Below are 17474 nucleotides of genomic sequence, written 5' to 3'. Positions count from 1 at the left end.
ACAGATCCTTCAAGACCCTTCCAGCTCAGCCTCAGGAACCTGCCTCCGTTGGAGCTGAGCGCTGTGGGTGGAGGGAGCTAAGGCATGCACAGCTGGGGCCCTTCTATGGTGTGTCTAGTGTGCTAGAAGTGAATGCTTTGTCCTAGCGTCAGGATATGAACTCTACAGTGGTAGAGTGTGGAGTGAGGGAAACTGTTCTCCCATAAAGGAAAGTTCTAGGAGCCTTCCAGGTTGAGCATGTGCGTTGGCTTCTGTCAATTGTAGGATGTAGGTGCTTATGTGTTTGGGGTGAGATTAGCCATGTGAATAATTAAATACGGATCTTCCCATGAGATTTGGGCACAAACAGACTGTGATTCGAGGACTCGTGGGTGTGTGGACCTAGCAGTGACTTCTGGCCAGCCTGCCTCTGAATATCCTTCCTCTGGTCTAAACTCAGTATGCAGGGGAATGTTATGTGGCTTTGGTGCTGTATGTGAGCCCAGTGTCGAGGAACCAGGCCAGGCCTCCTGTGTGTGCAAGAAGAATGTCTGCCCCACTACTGTGGCTCCTGTGTGTGGCTCGGATGCTTCCACCTATAGCAATGAGTGTGAGCTACAGCGCGCACAGTGCAACCAGCAACGGCGCATTCGCCTGCTTCGCCAAGGACCATGCGGTAAGTGAGTGTGGGCGTGGGGGAGGGCAGTGGAAAATCAACATGACATCACCTGTAAACCCACAGGGTCCCGGAACCCCTGTGCCAATGTGACCTGCAGTTTCGGTAGTACCTGTGTACCCTCAGCCGATGGACAGACTGCCTCATGCCTGTGTCCCACTTCCTGCTTTGGGGCCCCTGATGGGACTGTGTGTGGCAGTGATGGTATTGACTACCGTAGTGAGTGCCAGCTGCTACGCCATGCTTGTGCCCGCCAGGAGCACATCTTCAAGAAGTTTGATGGCCCTTGTGGTAAGCAAAGCACTATGCATTGCTTCTCCCACACATGACTCTCCTATGTGCGCTGGTGACAGCCCCTCATTTCTACCTTCGGACCCTAGACCCCTGCCAGGGCAGCTTGTCAGACCCGAACCACATCTGCCGTGTGAACCCGCGTACACGGCTCCCAGAGATGCTTCTGCGGCCAGAGAGTTGCCCTGCCAAGCACACACCTATCTGTGGAGATGATGGAGTCACCTATGAAAATGACTGTGTCATGGGCCGTATTGGTGCAACCCGTGGCCTGCTCCTCCAGAAAGTACGCTCTGGCCAGTGCCAGACTCGAGGTTCGTGCTCCCAGGGGACTGATCCAGCCCTGCCACTGTGCCTCATTAGGGCTCACTCCTGCATACTCCATGTCCCTACTCACCATGTCAGGTGCCCGTGAGGACTCCGTACATAGTAGACAGCTGGCCGATGTGATCTCCTTTCCCGTTCCCAGACCAGTGCCCAGAGACCTGCCAGTTCAACTCTGTATGCCTGTCCCGCCGTGGCCGTCCTCACTGCTCCTGTGATCGTGTCATCTGTGATGGGGCTTACAGGCCCGTGTGTGCTCAGGATGGCCACACATATGACAATGACTGCTGGCGCCAACAGGCTGAGTGTCGGCAACAGCATGCCATTCCCCCCAAGCACCAGGGCCCGTGTGGTGAGCAACTTGGGATCCAGCTGGGAGTAGCTGGTCTTGCATCATTCCTTGTCCCAATCATACACCATTTCCATTCCTTGTCATGTACCTCCTGGAGTCCTGGGGGTCACTTGGGGGGGGGGGTGGTTGCTGGCATGTGGAGGCTGTGAGGAGGGGAACCGGGGAACCTAAGAGATGGGACAAAGGCCGTGTGTACTTGGCCTTGCTACACCAGCAGGTCCTCTGGTCCATTATCACCAGTCTTGGGTGGGCAGGAGTGGATGTGGTACTGGAGATTCCTTGTTCTGGGAACACAGTGCAGTCCCAAGCCTCGTAGATGTTGATTGTAATTTGGGATTTGAGGGACCAGTGGAGAGGGTAGAGGAAATTGGGCAGTGGCCCGCAGGTCCCATTGGGGCTGTGGGCTTCTATGGCCCTGCCTGCCTCTGCTGTCTGTCTTGGTCAGTCTTCTGTCCATCTTTCTTTCTGCATCTATCTCTTCTTGGTCCTTCCTTCCCTCTCGGCTCCGACTCTTGTGTCTTCCAGCCTGATCTGCTGGCAGGATGAGGTGACGCGCCTGCCCGCCAGGAGCCCACAGCCTGAGGTCTGCCCCCGGCGCGGCTGGGGGGAGTGGCTTGCTACTGCCTGGCCTTCTGGTCCTCAGAGCAAGTTGACAGACACCCTCTTCCCTGTGTAGTCTGTGATTGTGGGGTACAGGGTTTTCCCATCCATGGGGGAAAAGTTTCAACCCCATGTGCATGATATCCCAGGGCTGCTGGTGGTCCAGGGTCAGTGACCTGCAATGGACAGTCAGAAACTCATATGTCCCCATCCATCTCTGTTGTGTGTCTGTCCCTTTCTCTGCTGTGTCCTGTGCATCTAGGTCTTCCTCCACCATTCCCACCCTGAAGAGGGGCTGTTGCATGGGAGTGGGCTTTGTCCACATCTGGAGAAGAATGTGGACTGAGTACCACCTCCTCCCCAGACCAGACTCCATCCCCATGCCATGGAGTGCAGTGTGCATTTGGGGCAGTATGCACAGTGAAGAACGGGGAAGCTGTGTGCGAGTGCCAGCAGGTGTGTTCCGGTATCTATGATCCCGTGTGCGGCAGCGACAATGTCACTTACGGCAGCGTGTGCGAGCTGGAATCCATGGCCTGTGCCCTCAGGAGGGAAATCCGGGTGGCCCGCAGAGGACCCTGTGGTCAGTGGTGGGCAAGTGGGTTGGGTTGGGAAGAGGCTTTTGGTCAACGTGGTGATAGAGCTTCCTCCCCAGACCGATGCGGGCAGTGCCGTTTTGGATCCCTGTGCGAGATGGAGACTGGACGCTGTGTGTGCCCCTCTGAGTGTGTGGCCTCAGCCCAGCCTGTATGTGGTTCCGATGGACACACCTATGCTAGTGAATGTGAGCTGCATGTCCACGCCTGTACACACCAGATCAGCTTACATGTGGCCTCAGCCGGACACTGCCGTGAGTGGAGCCAGAAGGGATAAGCTCCCATGATTCCATCCATCAGGGACTCATGCTTACTCCTGTTTTTACCATCTCCTGTAGAGACCTGTGGAGACACATTTTGTGCCTTTGGGGCTGTGTGCTCAGCTGGACAGTGTGTGTGTCCCCGTTGTGAGCACCCCCCACCCGGCCCTGTGTGCGGCAGTGATGGCGTCACCTACCCCAGTGCCTGTGAGCTACGAGAAGCTGCCTGTCAGCAGCAGGTACAAATAGAAGAGGCCCGTGCAGGGCCATGTGAGCAGGGTAAGCTCAGGTGACTAGTGTGAACCCCTAGACCTCAGTCTCTGATGGAGACCTCATAGGTGACTGCTCTTATTTCCTGCAGCTGAGTGTGGCTCAGGGGGCTCCGGTTCTGGGGAAGACAATGAGTGTGAGCAGGAGCTGTGCCGGCAGCGTGGTGGTATTTGGGATGAGGACTCGGAGGATGGGCCATGTGTCTGCGACTTCAGCTGCCAGAGTGTTCTTAGAAGCCCAGTGAGTAACACAGCTTTCCATGGCTCCAGGGTAGATGCACTGAGGAGAGGGTCAAGGCTGCCCTCATTGACCCCATTCCTCTAGGTGTGTGGCTCAGATGGGATCACCTATAACACTGAGTGTGACCTGAAGAAGGCCAGGTGTGAATCACAGCAAGAACTGTATGTTACTGCTCAGGGAGCCTGCCGTGGTGAGTAGCTGTGCCAAACACATTCGGCATGTAATGGCATGTTCTATGCATTTGTGCTTCTGTTTCACTGTGTGTACATGTTCTATGGTGCGTGACAGAGACTTAAGGCTATGGGCGTGCTCACGTTCTGTGGTGACTTGTATTATTCTTGTTGATGATGACGGTAGCTTTGTCTTTTGTTTTTTAATTATTTATTTATTTTGGTTTTCTTTTTGCTGTTGTTATTTATTTATTTATTTTGAGGCAGAGTCTCTCTACATAGATAGCCTTAGCTGTTCTGGAACTAGTTATGTAGACCAGGCTGGCCTTGAATTCATAGATCTGCCTGCTTTCTGCTCCTTGGATACTAGGATTAAAGGTGTGCACCAAACACTCATTTCTGTGAGCCAGATTAGGATTCTAAATGTGAGGCCACAGGGAATTAGAGGGTTACCACTAGGCACTTTCGCTCTTATAGAAAAGAGATTGAAGACAGGCTGGGAAGGGGAGTGCTTGCCTTTGAGATTTCTGAGTTCCAGACTAGCCTACAGAGTGAGTTCCAGGACAGCCAGGGCTACACAGAGAACTCCTGTGTTGAAATGGAGGGAGGAAGGGAGGGAGGGAGGGAGGGAGGGAGGGAAGGAAGGAAGGAAGGAGACTGTGCTGATTTATGTTTGTGCATATACACGTGTATATGCACAAGAATAAATAATGTTTTGAGGAATATAGTGAATGCGTATAAATGTGTCTTCATTTATGTGTACTCTTATATCTTTATTATGTGTTTGAGACTCCAGTAATGTATGTGTACATGGGGGTATGTATGTGGCTTCTTACGTTTTGTGGGTTTCAGGTTCTACATTTACTTAGTCTTTATATGTGATATGTGATTTCACCTATGACAGCCCCAGATTTTGGGTTCCCAGTGGGAACTGATGTCAAGAAGGATGACTCATGTGGCAGGAATCACTGAGACAAAATAATTGAGTTTAGGATAAACATCTAGCACATCAAATCTGAATTCTGTACACCTCTCCTCAGGTCCTACCTTGGCTCCACTGCTACCTATGGCCCTTCCCCACTGTGCCCAAACCCCCTATGGCTGCTGCCAAGACAATGTCACTGCTGCCCAGGGTGTAGGCTTCGCTGGCTGTCCCAGTGAGTACCTGAACCTGGTCTGACCATGGTCTGACAGAGCTGAACGTCTTCCCTGACCGGTGCTTTCTCCTCTTGTAGGCACCTGCCATTGCAACCCACATGGCTCCTACAGTGGTACCTGTGACCCAGCCACAGGCCAGTGCTCCTGCCGACCAGGTGTGGGAGGCCTCAGGTGTGATCGCTGTGAGCCTGGCTTCTGGAACTTCCGTGGCATTGTCACTGATGGTCACAGTGGTTGCACTCGTGAGTAACAGAGCCCCAAGCACTCCTGCCTGTCCACCCCATTGCTGCTCATATCTTGGCCTGACCAATACCTGGTAGGGCTCTGGGGCGGCAGGTGTGAGGGGGGCTACTAAACTGTAGATTCTTCCCTCTCACTGCCGCAGCCTGCAGCTGTGACCCTCGGGGTGCTGTGAGAGATGACTGTGAGCAGATGACTGGACTGTGTTCCTGTAGGCCTGGTGTGGCTGGTCCCAAGTGTGGGCAATGTCCAGATGGTCAAGCCCTGGGCCAGATTGGCTGTGAAGCAGGTGAGGACCAGGACTGGTGCTGACCCCAGGACTTCCTATGCTGAGGGTGGGAGTTCTTGAGTTGGAAGGGATCTTTTCTGCCTACTGCAGATTCCACGACACCTGTGACTTGTGTGGAGATGCACTGTGAGTTTGGTGCCTCCTGCGTAGAGGAGGCCGGGTTTGCCCACTGTGTCTGCCCAACCCTCACGTGCCCAGAGGCTAACTCTACCAAGGTAAGGACTGAAATATGTGGAGAGCGGTGGGGGTGAGGAGACCTTTCCCGAGCATCCTTTCCCTGCACCCCAGGTCTGTGGATCAGATGGTGTCACATATGGCAATGAGTGCCAGTTGAAAACTATTGCCTGTCGTCAGGGTCTGGACATCTTCACTCAGAGTCTTGGCCCGTGCCAGGGTAAGGACATGGAGCAACTACCTAGAACAAACCAGGACTTGACTGTCCTGACTCCAGCCCCTAACATCCCTCTGTTTACAGAGATCATTGCTCCTGAAACTCCCCCAGCGTCTGCATCTATGACTACCCCGAGTCATGTCCTGAGCCAGGCACTGCCATCCCCCAACAGCGACCTTCCTCTGGCTCCCAGTAGTACCACCCGTGATTGGCCCACCCCACTACCCACATCACGACCTCAGACCACAGTCAGCATCCCCAGGAGCACTCCATGGCCTGTGCTGACTGTGCCTCCATTAGCATCCACCGATGTAACCGGTCTCACCACATCAATCTTCAGTGAATCTGGCAGCGCCGATGGGAGTGGCGATGAGGAGCTGAGCGGAGATGAGGAGGCCAGTGGGGGCGGGTCTGGGGGTGAGCAGGGCCTCAGGGGCATGTGGGCAGGTCTGAGGGTGCTGTGGGGGTAGAGCCCACGAGTGGCTCCTACCCAGGGCCGTGCTTAGACTACATTTCCCCAGGACTCGAGCCCCCCGTGGGCAACATTGTGGTGACCCATGGGCCACCAATTGAGAGGGCTTCCTGCTACAATTCACCTTTGGGCTGCTGTTCAGATGGCAAGACACCCTCACTGGACTCAGAAGGCTCCAACTGTCCTGGTAAGTGGAGAACGGGGAAGGGGGTGAGCTTGGGATGGTGCAGACATACCAGGAGTACAGTCTTCATCTTGTGACAACAGGTTATAATATTCTGGCTTCAGCACTTGAGTGCGTGTGTGTGTGGGGGGGGGGGGGTTGGAGATTTGGCACACATGTGCGTTCTGGTCTCAACCACTGACTATGAGATTATGCCAAGGACCCTATACCTAACCCATCTTTCTCCTTGCAAGCCAGCTTGGGGCGCCTGCTCCTAGGAATTGCCTGGTAACTGACACCAGCCCTACCCTGGGGTCCCCACTCACTAACCCCATGATCATCTGACTAACAACCCTGCTTTGTACCCCACATGGCTTGCTGTGGAGCTTGCTTCTGTGGCTGCCTAGGAGGCTAGATGGTATTGGCAGGGCCTCACTGCCCCTCCCCCACAGCTACCAAGGCATTCCAGGGAGTGCTGGAGCTTGAGGGGGTCGAGGGACAGGAGCTGTTCTACACACCTGAGATGGCTGACCCCAAGTCAGAGTTGTTTGGGGAGACCGCAAGGAGCATTGAAAGCACGGTATGAGGGTTTGTGGGGTATCCATTTAGGACAGACCCAGATGACTGACTGAACTGAATCGATCGTAATTGGGTTTAGACAGTACCTACTGCCCTCACCCATTACCTGTCCACAGCTGGACCACCTGTTCCGGAATTCAGATGTCAAGAAGGACTTCTGGAGTGTCCACCTACGGGACCTGGGGCCTGGCAAATTAGTCCGTGCCATTGTGGACGTTCACTTTGATCCTAGTAAGCCCCTGTTGACCTCATGGGAGGTGTTGGGTATGGGCTACGTGGAGCCAGGCCATGCTCAGGGCCCTGTTCTTCTTAGCCACAGCCTTCCAGGCACCAGATGTGGGCCAGGCCCTGCTTCGACAGATCCAAGTATCCAGACCATGGGCCCTGGCAGTGAGGAGGCCTCTGCAAGATCACGTGCGGTTCCTAGACTTTGGTGAGTGCCTGTCCTGCCTTCTCTAGCCTCTGTACCTCAGTGTGCTCTTCACACCTACCTAACATTTATCCTTCCTGCAGACTGGTTTCCCACCTTCTTTACGGGAGCTGCCACGGCCAGAGCCACCACCGTGAGCCGACTGTTTGCTTCCGTCACCCCACGAGTTTACCCCAGTCACACCAGCTGGCCTGTTGGCAGAACCACAGCACCAGTAACCACACGCCGACCTCCTACAGTTGCCCCCAGCACTCACCGACCTCGGACCCCAGGCCCTCAACAGCCCCCACACAAGCCCTGTGATTCCCAACCTTGTCTCCATGGAGGCACCTGCCAGGACCAGGGTTCTGGCAAGGGCTTCACCTGCAGCTGCACTGCAGGCAGGGGTGGCACTGTCTGTGAGGAGGGTAAGGCTGCTCGATGCTGGAGGGCTCGGGGATTAGGCTAGAGGGTGAAGCCGAGTGTCAGGCGCTCCTCTAGCTCAGCTCTATCTGTTCCCTGCAGTACAATTCCCCTCTGTTCCTGCTTTCGAGGGCCACTCCTTCTTGGCCTTCCCCACCCTCCGGGCCTACCACACGCTGCGCCTGGCACTGGAATTCCGGGCGCTGGAGACTGAGGGACTGCTCCTCTACAATGGCAATGCACACGGCAAGGACTTCCTGGCTCTGGCTCTGCTGGATGGGCATGTACAGTTCAGGTGGGCATGGCTTCTGTAGGTGGCCGAGAGCAATTCAGACCTGAATCTACAGGGTGTGAAGTCTTGGGTGAAGTGACGTAGGCCTGGACCAACTTCCTAAGCACCTGTTCCCATGCCCAGGTTTGACACAGGCTCAGGGCCAGGAATATTAACCAGCTCAGTGCCAGTGGAACCAGGACGATGGCACCGCCTAGAATTGTCACGGCATTGGCGGCAGGGCACACTTTCTGTGGATGGCGAGACTCCTGTTGTGGGCGAAAGTCCCAGTGGCACTGATGGCCTCAACTTGGACACGTACCTCTATGTGGGTGGTGTCCCGGAAGAACAGGCTACCATGTGAGCAGGAATAGGCTGGGACTGACGGGGCCCCTGGTCTCTGGCTCTGGGTAACAGGAATGGGGTGGATTTTAGCTCTAACTTTGACCTCAACCCAGCCTCTGACCCTCCACCGGTTCCTGCTGTGTTATCTGTGGTAGCAAGCCTTTGACGGAACCTCTGAAGATGGCTACCCTTGACACTTGACCCTCACCCCTACCTCCTGATTCTGTCTTGTTTATGGAAATGACCACCCTGTGAACACAGTAGGCGTAGGGGCACCCCCGATCCCTAGCCCTAGTTTAGGGAGCGTGTTAGTATTACAGCTGATAATGAAAGGCTGCCTCTGACTCTGACCCCTCCTGGTGTCAGGGTGCTTGACCGGACCTCTGTGGGCATCGGCCTGAAAGGATGCATCCGTGTACTGGACGTCAACAACCAGCAGCTAGAGCTTAGCAACTGGCAGGAAGCCGTGGTCTTAAGCTCGGGTGTGGGAGAATGTGGAGACCATCCCTGCTTGCCTAACCCCTGCCATGGAGGGGCTATGTGCCAGGCACTGGAGGCTGGCATGTTCCTCTGCCAGTGCCCACCTGACCGCTTTGGTGAGAACTAGCCTGGTACCTGGGCAGGTATCTAGGTGTTGTGGGAAGAGTCTCATGTTTCCCTGGAACCCCTACCCAATCTCCCTTCAGGCCCGACTTGTGCAGATGAAAAGAACCCCTGCCAGCCAAACCCATGCCACGGGGCAGCTCCCTGTCGTGTGCTTTCCAGGGGCGGGGCCAAGTGTGAGTGCCCCCTGGGACGCAGAGGTGCCTTCTGCCAGACGGGTAAGGTCAAGGAGATGCTGGGGAAAGATGACGGTCAATTCCTGGGTTGATTTGGGGTCAGGTGTACCATCCAGTTAGTAGGGAAACCAGAGCCTGCAATCCTGTCTGACATCTGTTTGGCCCTTTATAGTCCTGGAGACTGGTGCTGACTCCCGGCCCTTCCTGGCTGACTTTAGTGGCTTCTCCTACCTGGAACTAAAAGGCTTGCACACCTTCGAGAGAGACCTGGGGTTAGTAGGGCAGGAAGGTTAAGGGAAGGGAGCCAGCCTGATGAGGAGACAGTGATACCCTCTCACAACCCCACATGACCCCAGGGAGAAGATGGCGCTGGAGGTGGTGTTCTTGGCTCGTGGGGCCAGTGGCTTGCTCCTCTACAATGGGCAAAAGACAGATGGCAAGGGGGACTTTGTGTCCCTGGCCCTGCATAACCAGCACCTGGAGTTCCGCTATGACCTCGGCAAGGGGGCTGCGGTCATCAGGTGGGCCTATATATGGTAACTAGACTGGGCATTAGCCAAGGTTGTCTCTGAACCATCTGCATAGATCACAGGGAGGACCTAAAAGACTACCCTGAGGCTGGGATGTCAGTGTGTATATTAGGGATGTGAGCAGAGCCCAGAACCTATCCATACCTCTTTGCAGGAGCAAGGAGCCGATAGCCCTGGGCACCTGGATCAGGGTATCCCTGGAACGAAATGGCCGCAAGGGTGCCCTTCGAGTGGGTGATGGGCCCCGTGTGCTAGGGGAGTCTCCGGTGAGTATCCAGTGCATGAGGAAGGCCCAGACCTCCCACACCCTATCGCCACCACCTCCCTTCCTCCTCCCTCGGGGCTCGTAGCCCCCGATAGCCACGTCTCACATAACTGTTTTCTCTGTCTGCCCTGTGCTTCAATCTGTCTCCTTTCTGCCCCCACTGCTCTCTGGCTCTTGCTCTGCAACCCCCCCACCTGCTCTCCGGATGTCAGAAATCCCGCAAGGTACTGTTGGCCTCTTACCCAACTCACCATCTCTTGTACCCATTCCTAGAGTAGCACTTTCCCACTAAGATTCACGTCTGCCATTTCTGTGTGATTAATGCTGCCTCCTAGATAGTGAGGGGGTAGATGTGGGGCATCAAGAAAATGGGCGTATTGACCTGGGTCTTGGCCTACTCTGGCCCAGTGGGTGGATCATTCGTGACCTTTTACCCCATGCCTCCTATAGGTGCCTCATACCATGCTCAACCTCAAGGAGCCCCTCTATGTCGGAGGAGCTCCTGACTTCAGCAAGCTGGCCCGGGGAGCTGCAGTGTCTTCTGGCTTCGATGGAGCCATCCAGCTGGTATGGGGGCGAGTACCAGCCAGGGTTCTCCACGGTACAACAGAGGAGGGCCACTCTATATGTGGATTCTGTCCTGGGTGAGGGCTGTCTCATCAGAGAAAGGAGCAGATGTGATAGATAACGGCACTCCCTCTCCTCCTCAGGTGTCTCTAAGTGGCCACCAGCTGCTGACTCGGGAGCATGTATTGCAGGCCGTGGACGTCTCCCCTTTTACAGACCACCCTTGTACCCAGGCCTCGGGCAACCCCTGCCTTAATGGGGGTTCATGTATCCCGAGGGAAGCCACTTACGAATGCCTGTGTTCTGGGGGCTTCTCTGGGCTGCACTGCGAGAAGGGTGAGCACTGGCAGCCCAGGGCTGAGACGTGACATGGCCTGGAGATCTCATCTGAGGCCCATTTCATCCCATCTGTCTCCCAGGGCTAGTTGAGAAGTCAGTGGGGGACCTAGAAACGCTGGCCTTTGACGGGCGGACCTACGTCGAATACCTCAATGCCGTGACTGAGAGGTAACATGCAGTCAGGAGCCAGGCACTCTCTCTGCCCTCGGCTGTCTTGTCTGGTCCTGTTCGTGCATGCCATTCCGGGTAGAGGTGTTAGATTCTCCATACCCCTCTCAGCTCTGGCCAGGAGGGAAGGCCCAGGATCTACCCTACCCCCTTCATTCTCACTATCTCTGTCTCTTTGTTTGCAAGCGAGCTGACCAATGAGATTCCACCGTAAGTAGGCCCTTGGCTCCACTCATACCTTGGCACTCACTCATATCCATGCTTTGCTCCCAGCATTACAATCTTGAGCCCCAGTAAAGGTGGAATTTCTACCGTGGGTGGAAGATGGGGTTGGGGCCTGTTTATATACCGTCAGGCCCAGCTTCCTACCTTGGAAATGGTCAGTCCTCTTCCTAGGATATACCTGCCAAGGGCCATCACCTACAACGGAGGCTCCAGTGCAAGTGTGATTTTGTGCTTGTATATATATGTATACACGTTTCTATGTGTAGTTATGTACTTGGGTGTGTATCTAATTTGTGGGTATATATGTTTGTATTATATCTATATATGCCTGTATGTGCGTGCAACATGCAAATGTGAATGTGTGTGTAGATATGTACACATGTATGCAAATGTGGGTGGGGTGTGTGTGTGTGTGTGTGTGTGTGTGTGTGTGTGACAGACACGATCATATATGTGCTAGGGCATTTCCGCGACTGCTGCCATCAGAAGACCCTTCATGTCCATCCCATATCACCATTGCCTCTCTCCTTGAACTACCCACTAGGGCATGTGCCCAACATAAGTGTTACATAAGGGTCACTGCCAAAACCCTTTGTGGGAAAGGCCATTGATCCCCCTGGAGTCATGCTTGCTCTTCCTGTCACCTGCACATGTTGACAAAGGGGATTTTGGCCTGCATTCAGCCTGTCTTGTCTCCTGCTTACTGCTTCCCTCTCTTCCTGCTTCTAAGCCCTGAAACTCTGGATTCCGGGGCCCTTTTCAGGTAAGCACATGGCAGTACCTGAGAGACCCAGCACATTACCTTGCCATGTGCCTGCCTCTTGTCTGCCACCTCTCCGATCAACTTTGTCTAGTTGATCGTGTCTTCCCTCTCTCCTTTGTCTCACTGTTGGTGTTGCCCCCCTGCCCACCCAGCTTGCCTGGGTCTGATCACCAGCTTCTGATCTCCATGGTAGTAGCTCAAGCTTTTGTGCTGTAACAACACCCACACCTACCCCACCTCCATTACCTACCAATCACCCTCCTGGAAGCCTCTGACCCGTCCTTTCACTTTTCAGCGAGAAGGCCCTACAGAGCAACCACTTTGAACTGAGCTTGCGCACCGAGGCCACGCAGGGGCTGGTACTGTGGAGTGGCAAAGCCACAGAACGTGCGGACTATGTGGCTCTAGCCATTGTGGACGGATACCTGCAGCTAAGCTATGACTTAGGTTCCCAGCCAGTTGTGCTACGCTCCACCGTGAAGGTCAACACCAACCGATGGCTTCGAGTCAGGGCTCACAGGTCAGTGGAGCCCACTGAGAATAACAGCGGGTAGTGATACCCAGTCACTCATGGTCACTAGTAGCCTGACTAGTGAGAAGGGGAGGAGGGAGCTACAAACAGACACAGGAGAAGCAATCAACCACTGTCCCCTGGGAGCCTGGGAAAATATACATGTCATTTCCAGAGTGTGGTATCTACAAGGCATGTGATAGAGAAAATGTGGGGCCTGGGTCCTAGAGAACGGAGGGAGGGAGGGGGCTCTTAACAGCTTTGCCCCACCCATCCCCTAGGGAACAGAGGGAAGGTTCTCTTCAGGTGGGCAACGAGGCCCCTGTGACTGGCTCTTCCCCATTGGGTGCCACACAACTGGACACAGATGGAGCCCTGTGGCTTGGTGAGTGTTTGGAGGTGTCAGGGGAGGAGATACCCAAGGGTCTCCAACTATATAAAGGATAGACTATCCTAGAGCTGACACCCATATCAACCCCATCTGGATAACAGATGAGCTAGCCAGGGCAATGTAGCACCCTTTTCTGCGTTAACCCTGCAGATCTTAGGCCATAGGGATCTGTGTTCATGTGTGGCACCCCCACTTGTATTCAGGTGCTAGGGGGCCCCATATGTTGGCATCACTGCCTGCTAATCTACTGTCTGTCCTGTAGGAGGCCTCCAGAAGCTGCCTGTGGGACAGGCTCTCCCCAAGGCCTATGGCACAGGTTTTGTAGGCTGTCTGCGGGACGTGGTGGTAGGCCATCGCCAGCTACACCTACTGGAAGACGCTGTCACCAAACCAGAGCTGAGGCCCTGCCCCACTCCCTGAGCTACCAGAGCTCCCACTCTCCGTACTGTAATTATTTTTTTATTTTTGTAAACTTGTTGCTTTTTTTTTTATATGATTTTCTTGCCTGCACGTTGGCCAGAAGGACTGCTGGCCTGGCTTCTTTTTCCGTCCAGGCAGCTGTGCTGCGGAAGCAAAAGTGGTGCTGAGGGACTCATACGTAGAGCCCAGGGCTTTGGAGGCAGCCTTAGGACACACTCCTCTGCCTAAGGTACCATGTCTCGGCCCCTTGCACTGTACGTACCTACCTGTCTGTTTGTATTGGTCTTTTGGGTCTCCTAGCCCATTGGCAAACCCTACTCCTGTGTTATTAATGCTTTATTGAATGAGAACTGTGTCCCTGAGCAGGAGGGGCTGTTGGAGCTGAAGAGGCCCTTCATTAGAGCAAGTACCACTGGACCTTTTGTCCGTTTCCACCTATGCTGCTCCCCCGCATGTGCCCAGGGCCAGCCTCATCTCAGGCTAGCCTGGACCCCTAGTGCTCCCTGTACCAATGCTGTGGTTTAGAAAAATTGTAATATCGGGGCGTCATTTTACTTCCACAAATGTGTCTGCCTGTCCCAGGGTGCTGGAAACAAGCCAAGCTCCGTCTAAGTTGTCTTGACTGGCTTTCGGTTTGCCCTACCCACCTACCCAGCCACTCTTGGACGTAGCCAACCTTTCCCCAAATACCAGGCCACTTAGGAGCCCCTAGGCAGGAATGAGTCACTGTGGGACGTTGACCTCCGTGCTTCCCTGCCTGAGCAGCCAGCTGCACCTGTCTCTCGAAGGACATCTAAGCCAGACTTCTAACCATATTCTTCAAGCCTTGATTTTACTTGGTTTCTGATGTGGAAGTATTGTCATTCCTGTTTTAACTCACACCAACCATTAATCGGTCCAATGTGAGGACAACCCTCATCTGAGTGACTTTTCTGCCCAGTGTCCAGCCAAGGGCATGTACGGGGGTAGCGGAGGTGGCTATAGAGCCAAAATTGCCTTAAACTGCAGCAACCATCTGTTTCTTCACTCCCTGTCCTTAATGTCCAACACAATCATGTTGGAAGAAAGACCAGACAGATCTGGGATGGGGCAGCCTGACCTTTTTCCTCCTGTGGTAGTCCAAGGCTGGAGGGAGCTGCATGGTATCTTGTTACTAACTCCAGTATGTGTCTGTGTCAAATACCATAAAATAAAGTGTGAAAACTTTAAAATAGGGGCTGTGTTTGTACTTACTAGCCTGATGGAGAAAGTAGAACCTGAGCTGGGAGTCCATGGTTCCTTTTGGCTGAGGTGTCTTATGTGGTGAACACGCATACTTCTGGAAGCAGGAGGGGAATATGAAAGCTAACTAAAAAGCCACTGTCCTTGGGCAACAAGGCTACAGTGTGTCTCTCTGTGTGTGCATGTACCAATCTGATTATAAAGAAGGGAGCTAGTGGTTGCACTGAGGACAAAACCAGTCGGGATGAGAATACCTTGGTGGAAATATATGAGCTAGGCAGGCAGCCCCTTTATCTGGTTCAGATGTGTGTATGGTAGAAGACACTAACTAGGAAGTCCTGAGAAGGAAATTATAAACGATCATTGGCATCCCAAAAAAGACATAAGTAGGAACTCTTCAAAATGTTGAGGCTTCCCCTGAGAGCAAGAAGAAAAATGGTTGTACAGCTGGCCCGGCGGTTCATTAAACTTGTGACTTTAAAACTATGCTATTCTGGTTTTGTGTTACTGGGACACCCCTGTCTTAGTCCATGTTCTGTTGTTGTGAAAAGACATCATGACCATGGCAACCCTTGTTCGCCTGTCTCTTCACTCCGTAGACCCGGCTGGCCTCAAACTCAAAGCTTTGCCTTGTCCTGGGAATAAAGGCATGAACCACCACTGCCCAGTCTCTGCACCTCTTAGAGAAAGCAGAGGGGGCTGGCTTGCAGTTTCAGAGATTTAGTCCATTATCACCACAGCAGGTAGCATGGTGGCATGCAGGTGGACATGGTGCTGGAGAAGTACCTGAGAGTCCTGTGTCTGGATCCACAAGGAGCAGGAAGAGAGAGCCCTTGGTTTGGGCCACACCAGTCCTCAGTGCCACCCCTCATGACTGAGCACTCAACTGTATGAACTTGTGGGGCTGTTCTTATTCAAACCACCACTTAGTGAGGTGGGGTCCTCCATGGCAAGGTGGGGCGTGAGCAGGTTGGAAGGGGCATTTGAACCGTCTAAAGGGGGCTGGATGGGAGAACTTGAGACCCTGCAGAGAGCGGAAGAGTATATACCTATCCATAGCGTGTGGGAAATAAAGGAGACTAAAACGGAAAGCCAGCCTGGAAGACCAGGAGATGGGGGGTTGTCCAAGAAGTAATTTCTGTGGCTGGAAAACAAGGTTTCTCTATGGAACAGCCTGGCTGTCCTTCTACCTCTACTTCTCAAGTGCTGGAATTAAGGGTGTGTGCCACCACACCTGCCCCCCTCTGGGTGTTGGGAATTGAACCCAGGTTCTCTGAAGCAGCCACCACTTTTTTTTTTTTTTGGTTCAATTCCCAGCAACCATATGGTGACTCACAACCATCTGTAATGAGGTCTGGTGCCCTCTTCTGACCTGAAGGCATACAGACAGACAGAATATTCAGAATATTGTATACATAATAAATAAATATTTTTTAAAAAGAGAGAACAGCGTTTCTTTGTGTATCCCGTACTGTCCTGGAACTGGAACTCACTCTGTAGACTGGGCTGCTTCCAACTCAGATATCCACCTGCCTCTGCTTCCAGCTCCAGAGTACTGGGACTAAAGGCATGTGTTCTAAGAGAGAAAGATAAAATAACAGTGAACTTGCTCTCCGTGGCTGTGTGTGGATGTGGGATTTGAGGGTGGAAACAGAACAGTAGAATGTTAATAATTACAGAAGAAGGAGCCTCAAGCGTGAGGGGCAGGGGAAATCTATATTCATCAAGCTTACTGTGTAAGGAGGGTGCCCAGCAGGTTAAGGGCCATGCCAGATGTAGCGCCAAGCTGCTTCATCTTTCTTAAGTCTGGAAGCCTATATACATCCTTTATTCAAAAGTGGGGACCACATACCTTTAGTCCCAACTCTCCCGGAGGCAGAAGTAGGCAGATCTCAGTTGGTTCAAGGCCAGCCTGGTCTATAACATATCAAATTCCAGGCTAGCCAGGACTACATATTATAATGTCCTTGTCCCAAAAAAAGAGGGGGTTGGGTGCTGGGAGTTGGGAGGAAGTTGGAGAGATGGCATCCAACTTCCAACAGTTAAGAGCATTTGCACAGGACCAGGGCTCGGTTCCTAGCACCCACATGGTGGCTCCAGTTCCTGGGGATCATTGATGGCATCAGGTATGCTTATAGTGTACATGTGTACTTGCAGGCAAACATTCAAACACATAAACAGTAGGGCATAGTGATACATGCCTTTAATTCCAGCACTTTGGAGGCATAGGTAGAGCTTTTTGAGTTCAAAGCTAGCCTGGTCTATGTGGTAAGTTCCAGTACAGTTAGAACTACATAATGAGACCCTATTTAAAAACAAAAATAGGGGCTAGGTGGAAAGATCGATCAGTGATTAAGAGCACTTGCTGGTCTTCCAGAGGACTGGAGTCTGGTGCCCAGCACCCATATCAGAAGGCTCATAGCTGCCTGTAACTACAGTTCCAGGGGACATGTAGTAGCACCTACACATATGATATAAAATGTTCAAACTTATAAAAGTTCCGTCTCCAAATACCCAAAGTCTCTAAAACTCCAAAAACTCCCTATAAAACTCAAAAAAAAAAAAACAAAAAAAAACCCTCCCTTTAATGCCAGCACTCAGGAGAACATGGACATCCAAACATGGGTTTGACTCCTCCAAGAGGAATGGTGGTGCCTTTAGGATCATAGAAGGATGGAGATGTGATGAGAGTCCTACTGAATACTTTAGGTGACCCTGGAATGCATGGAATGAACATGGGTCCAGATGGTAAACCGTGGCCAAACCCAACAGATGCCAATTTAATACCATATTCTTT

The 17474-nt window shown here is 53.0% G+C and overlaps 1 protein-coding gene across 10 annotated transcripts in view; it reads left to right on the top strand.

Moving 5' to 3' along the window:
• The window catches only part of LOC121443541 (agrin-like), a 32017-nt gene extending 17350 nt beyond the window's left edge, over positions 1-14667 (top strand). For 2 of the 10 annotated variants that reach the window (XM_041645302.1, XM_041645309.1), the window contains 36 exons: positions 440-655; positions 722-946; positions 1036-1260; positions 1416-1622; positions 2587-2805; positions 2878-3072; positions 3157-3357; positions 3440-3588; positions 3673-3778; positions 4799-4915; positions 4994-5158; positions 5302-5445; positions 5536-5660; positions 5734-5839; positions 5921-6253; positions 6358-6495; positions 6924-7051; positions 7167-7281; positions 7364-7483; positions 7564-7887; positions 7961-8177; positions 8298-8513; positions 8865-9094; positions 9185-9319; positions 9450-9549; positions 9634-9798; positions 9962-10073; positions 10285-10296; positions 10523-10639; positions 10783-10975; positions 11059-11146; positions 11333-11356; positions 12102-12134; positions 12430-12654; positions 12927-13030; positions 13299-14667. In XM_041645302.1, the coding sequence (XP_041501236.1) occupies positions 440-655; positions 722-946; positions 1036-1260; positions 1416-1622; positions 2587-2805; positions 2878-3072; positions 3157-3357; positions 3440-3588; positions 3673-3778; positions 4799-4915; positions 4994-5158; positions 5302-5445; positions 5536-5660; positions 5734-5839; positions 5921-6253; positions 6358-6495; positions 6924-7051; positions 7167-7281; positions 7364-7483; positions 7564-7887; positions 7961-8177; positions 8298-8513; positions 8865-9094; positions 9185-9319; positions 9450-9549; positions 9634-9798; positions 9962-10073; positions 10285-10296; positions 10523-10639; positions 10783-10975; positions 11059-11146; positions 11333-11356; positions 12102-12134; positions 12430-12654; positions 12927-13030; positions 13299-13456 (5687 nt within the window). In that variant the 3' untranslated portion in view covers positions 13457-14667. The remainder of the gene's footprint in view (positions 1-439; positions 656-721; positions 947-1035; positions 1261-1415; positions 1623-2586; positions 2806-2877; positions 3073-3156; positions 3358-3439; positions 3589-3672; positions 3779-4798; positions 4916-4993; positions 5159-5301; positions 5446-5535; positions 5661-5733; positions 5840-5920; positions 6254-6357; positions 6496-6923; positions 7052-7166; positions 7282-7363; positions 7484-7563; positions 7888-7960; positions 8178-8297; positions 8514-8864; positions 9095-9184; positions 9320-9449; positions 9550-9633; positions 9799-9961; positions 10074-10284; positions 10297-10522; positions 10640-10782; positions 10976-11058; positions 11147-11332; positions 11357-12101; positions 12135-12429; positions 12655-12926; positions 13031-13298) is intronic. The other 8 variants (XM_041645304.1, XM_041645310.1, XM_041645303.1 and 5 more) reach the window with 7 other exon arrangements.
• Positions 14668-17474: the final 2807 nt, after the last annotated feature.

The sequence above is a fragment of the Microtus oregoni genome, unplaced genomic scaffold (genome assembly GCF_018167655.1).
Source record: "Microtus oregoni isolate MIOR12 unplaced genomic scaffold, Mior012 000109F_ref0000275, whole genome shotgun sequence".
In the NCBI taxonomy this organism is placed as follows: domain Eukaryota; kingdom Metazoa; phylum Chordata; class Mammalia; order Rodentia; family Cricetidae; genus Microtus; species Microtus oregoni.
The sequence above is the reverse complement of the archived record's forward strand: the minus strand, read 5'-3'. Positions and strand labels throughout refer to the sequence as shown.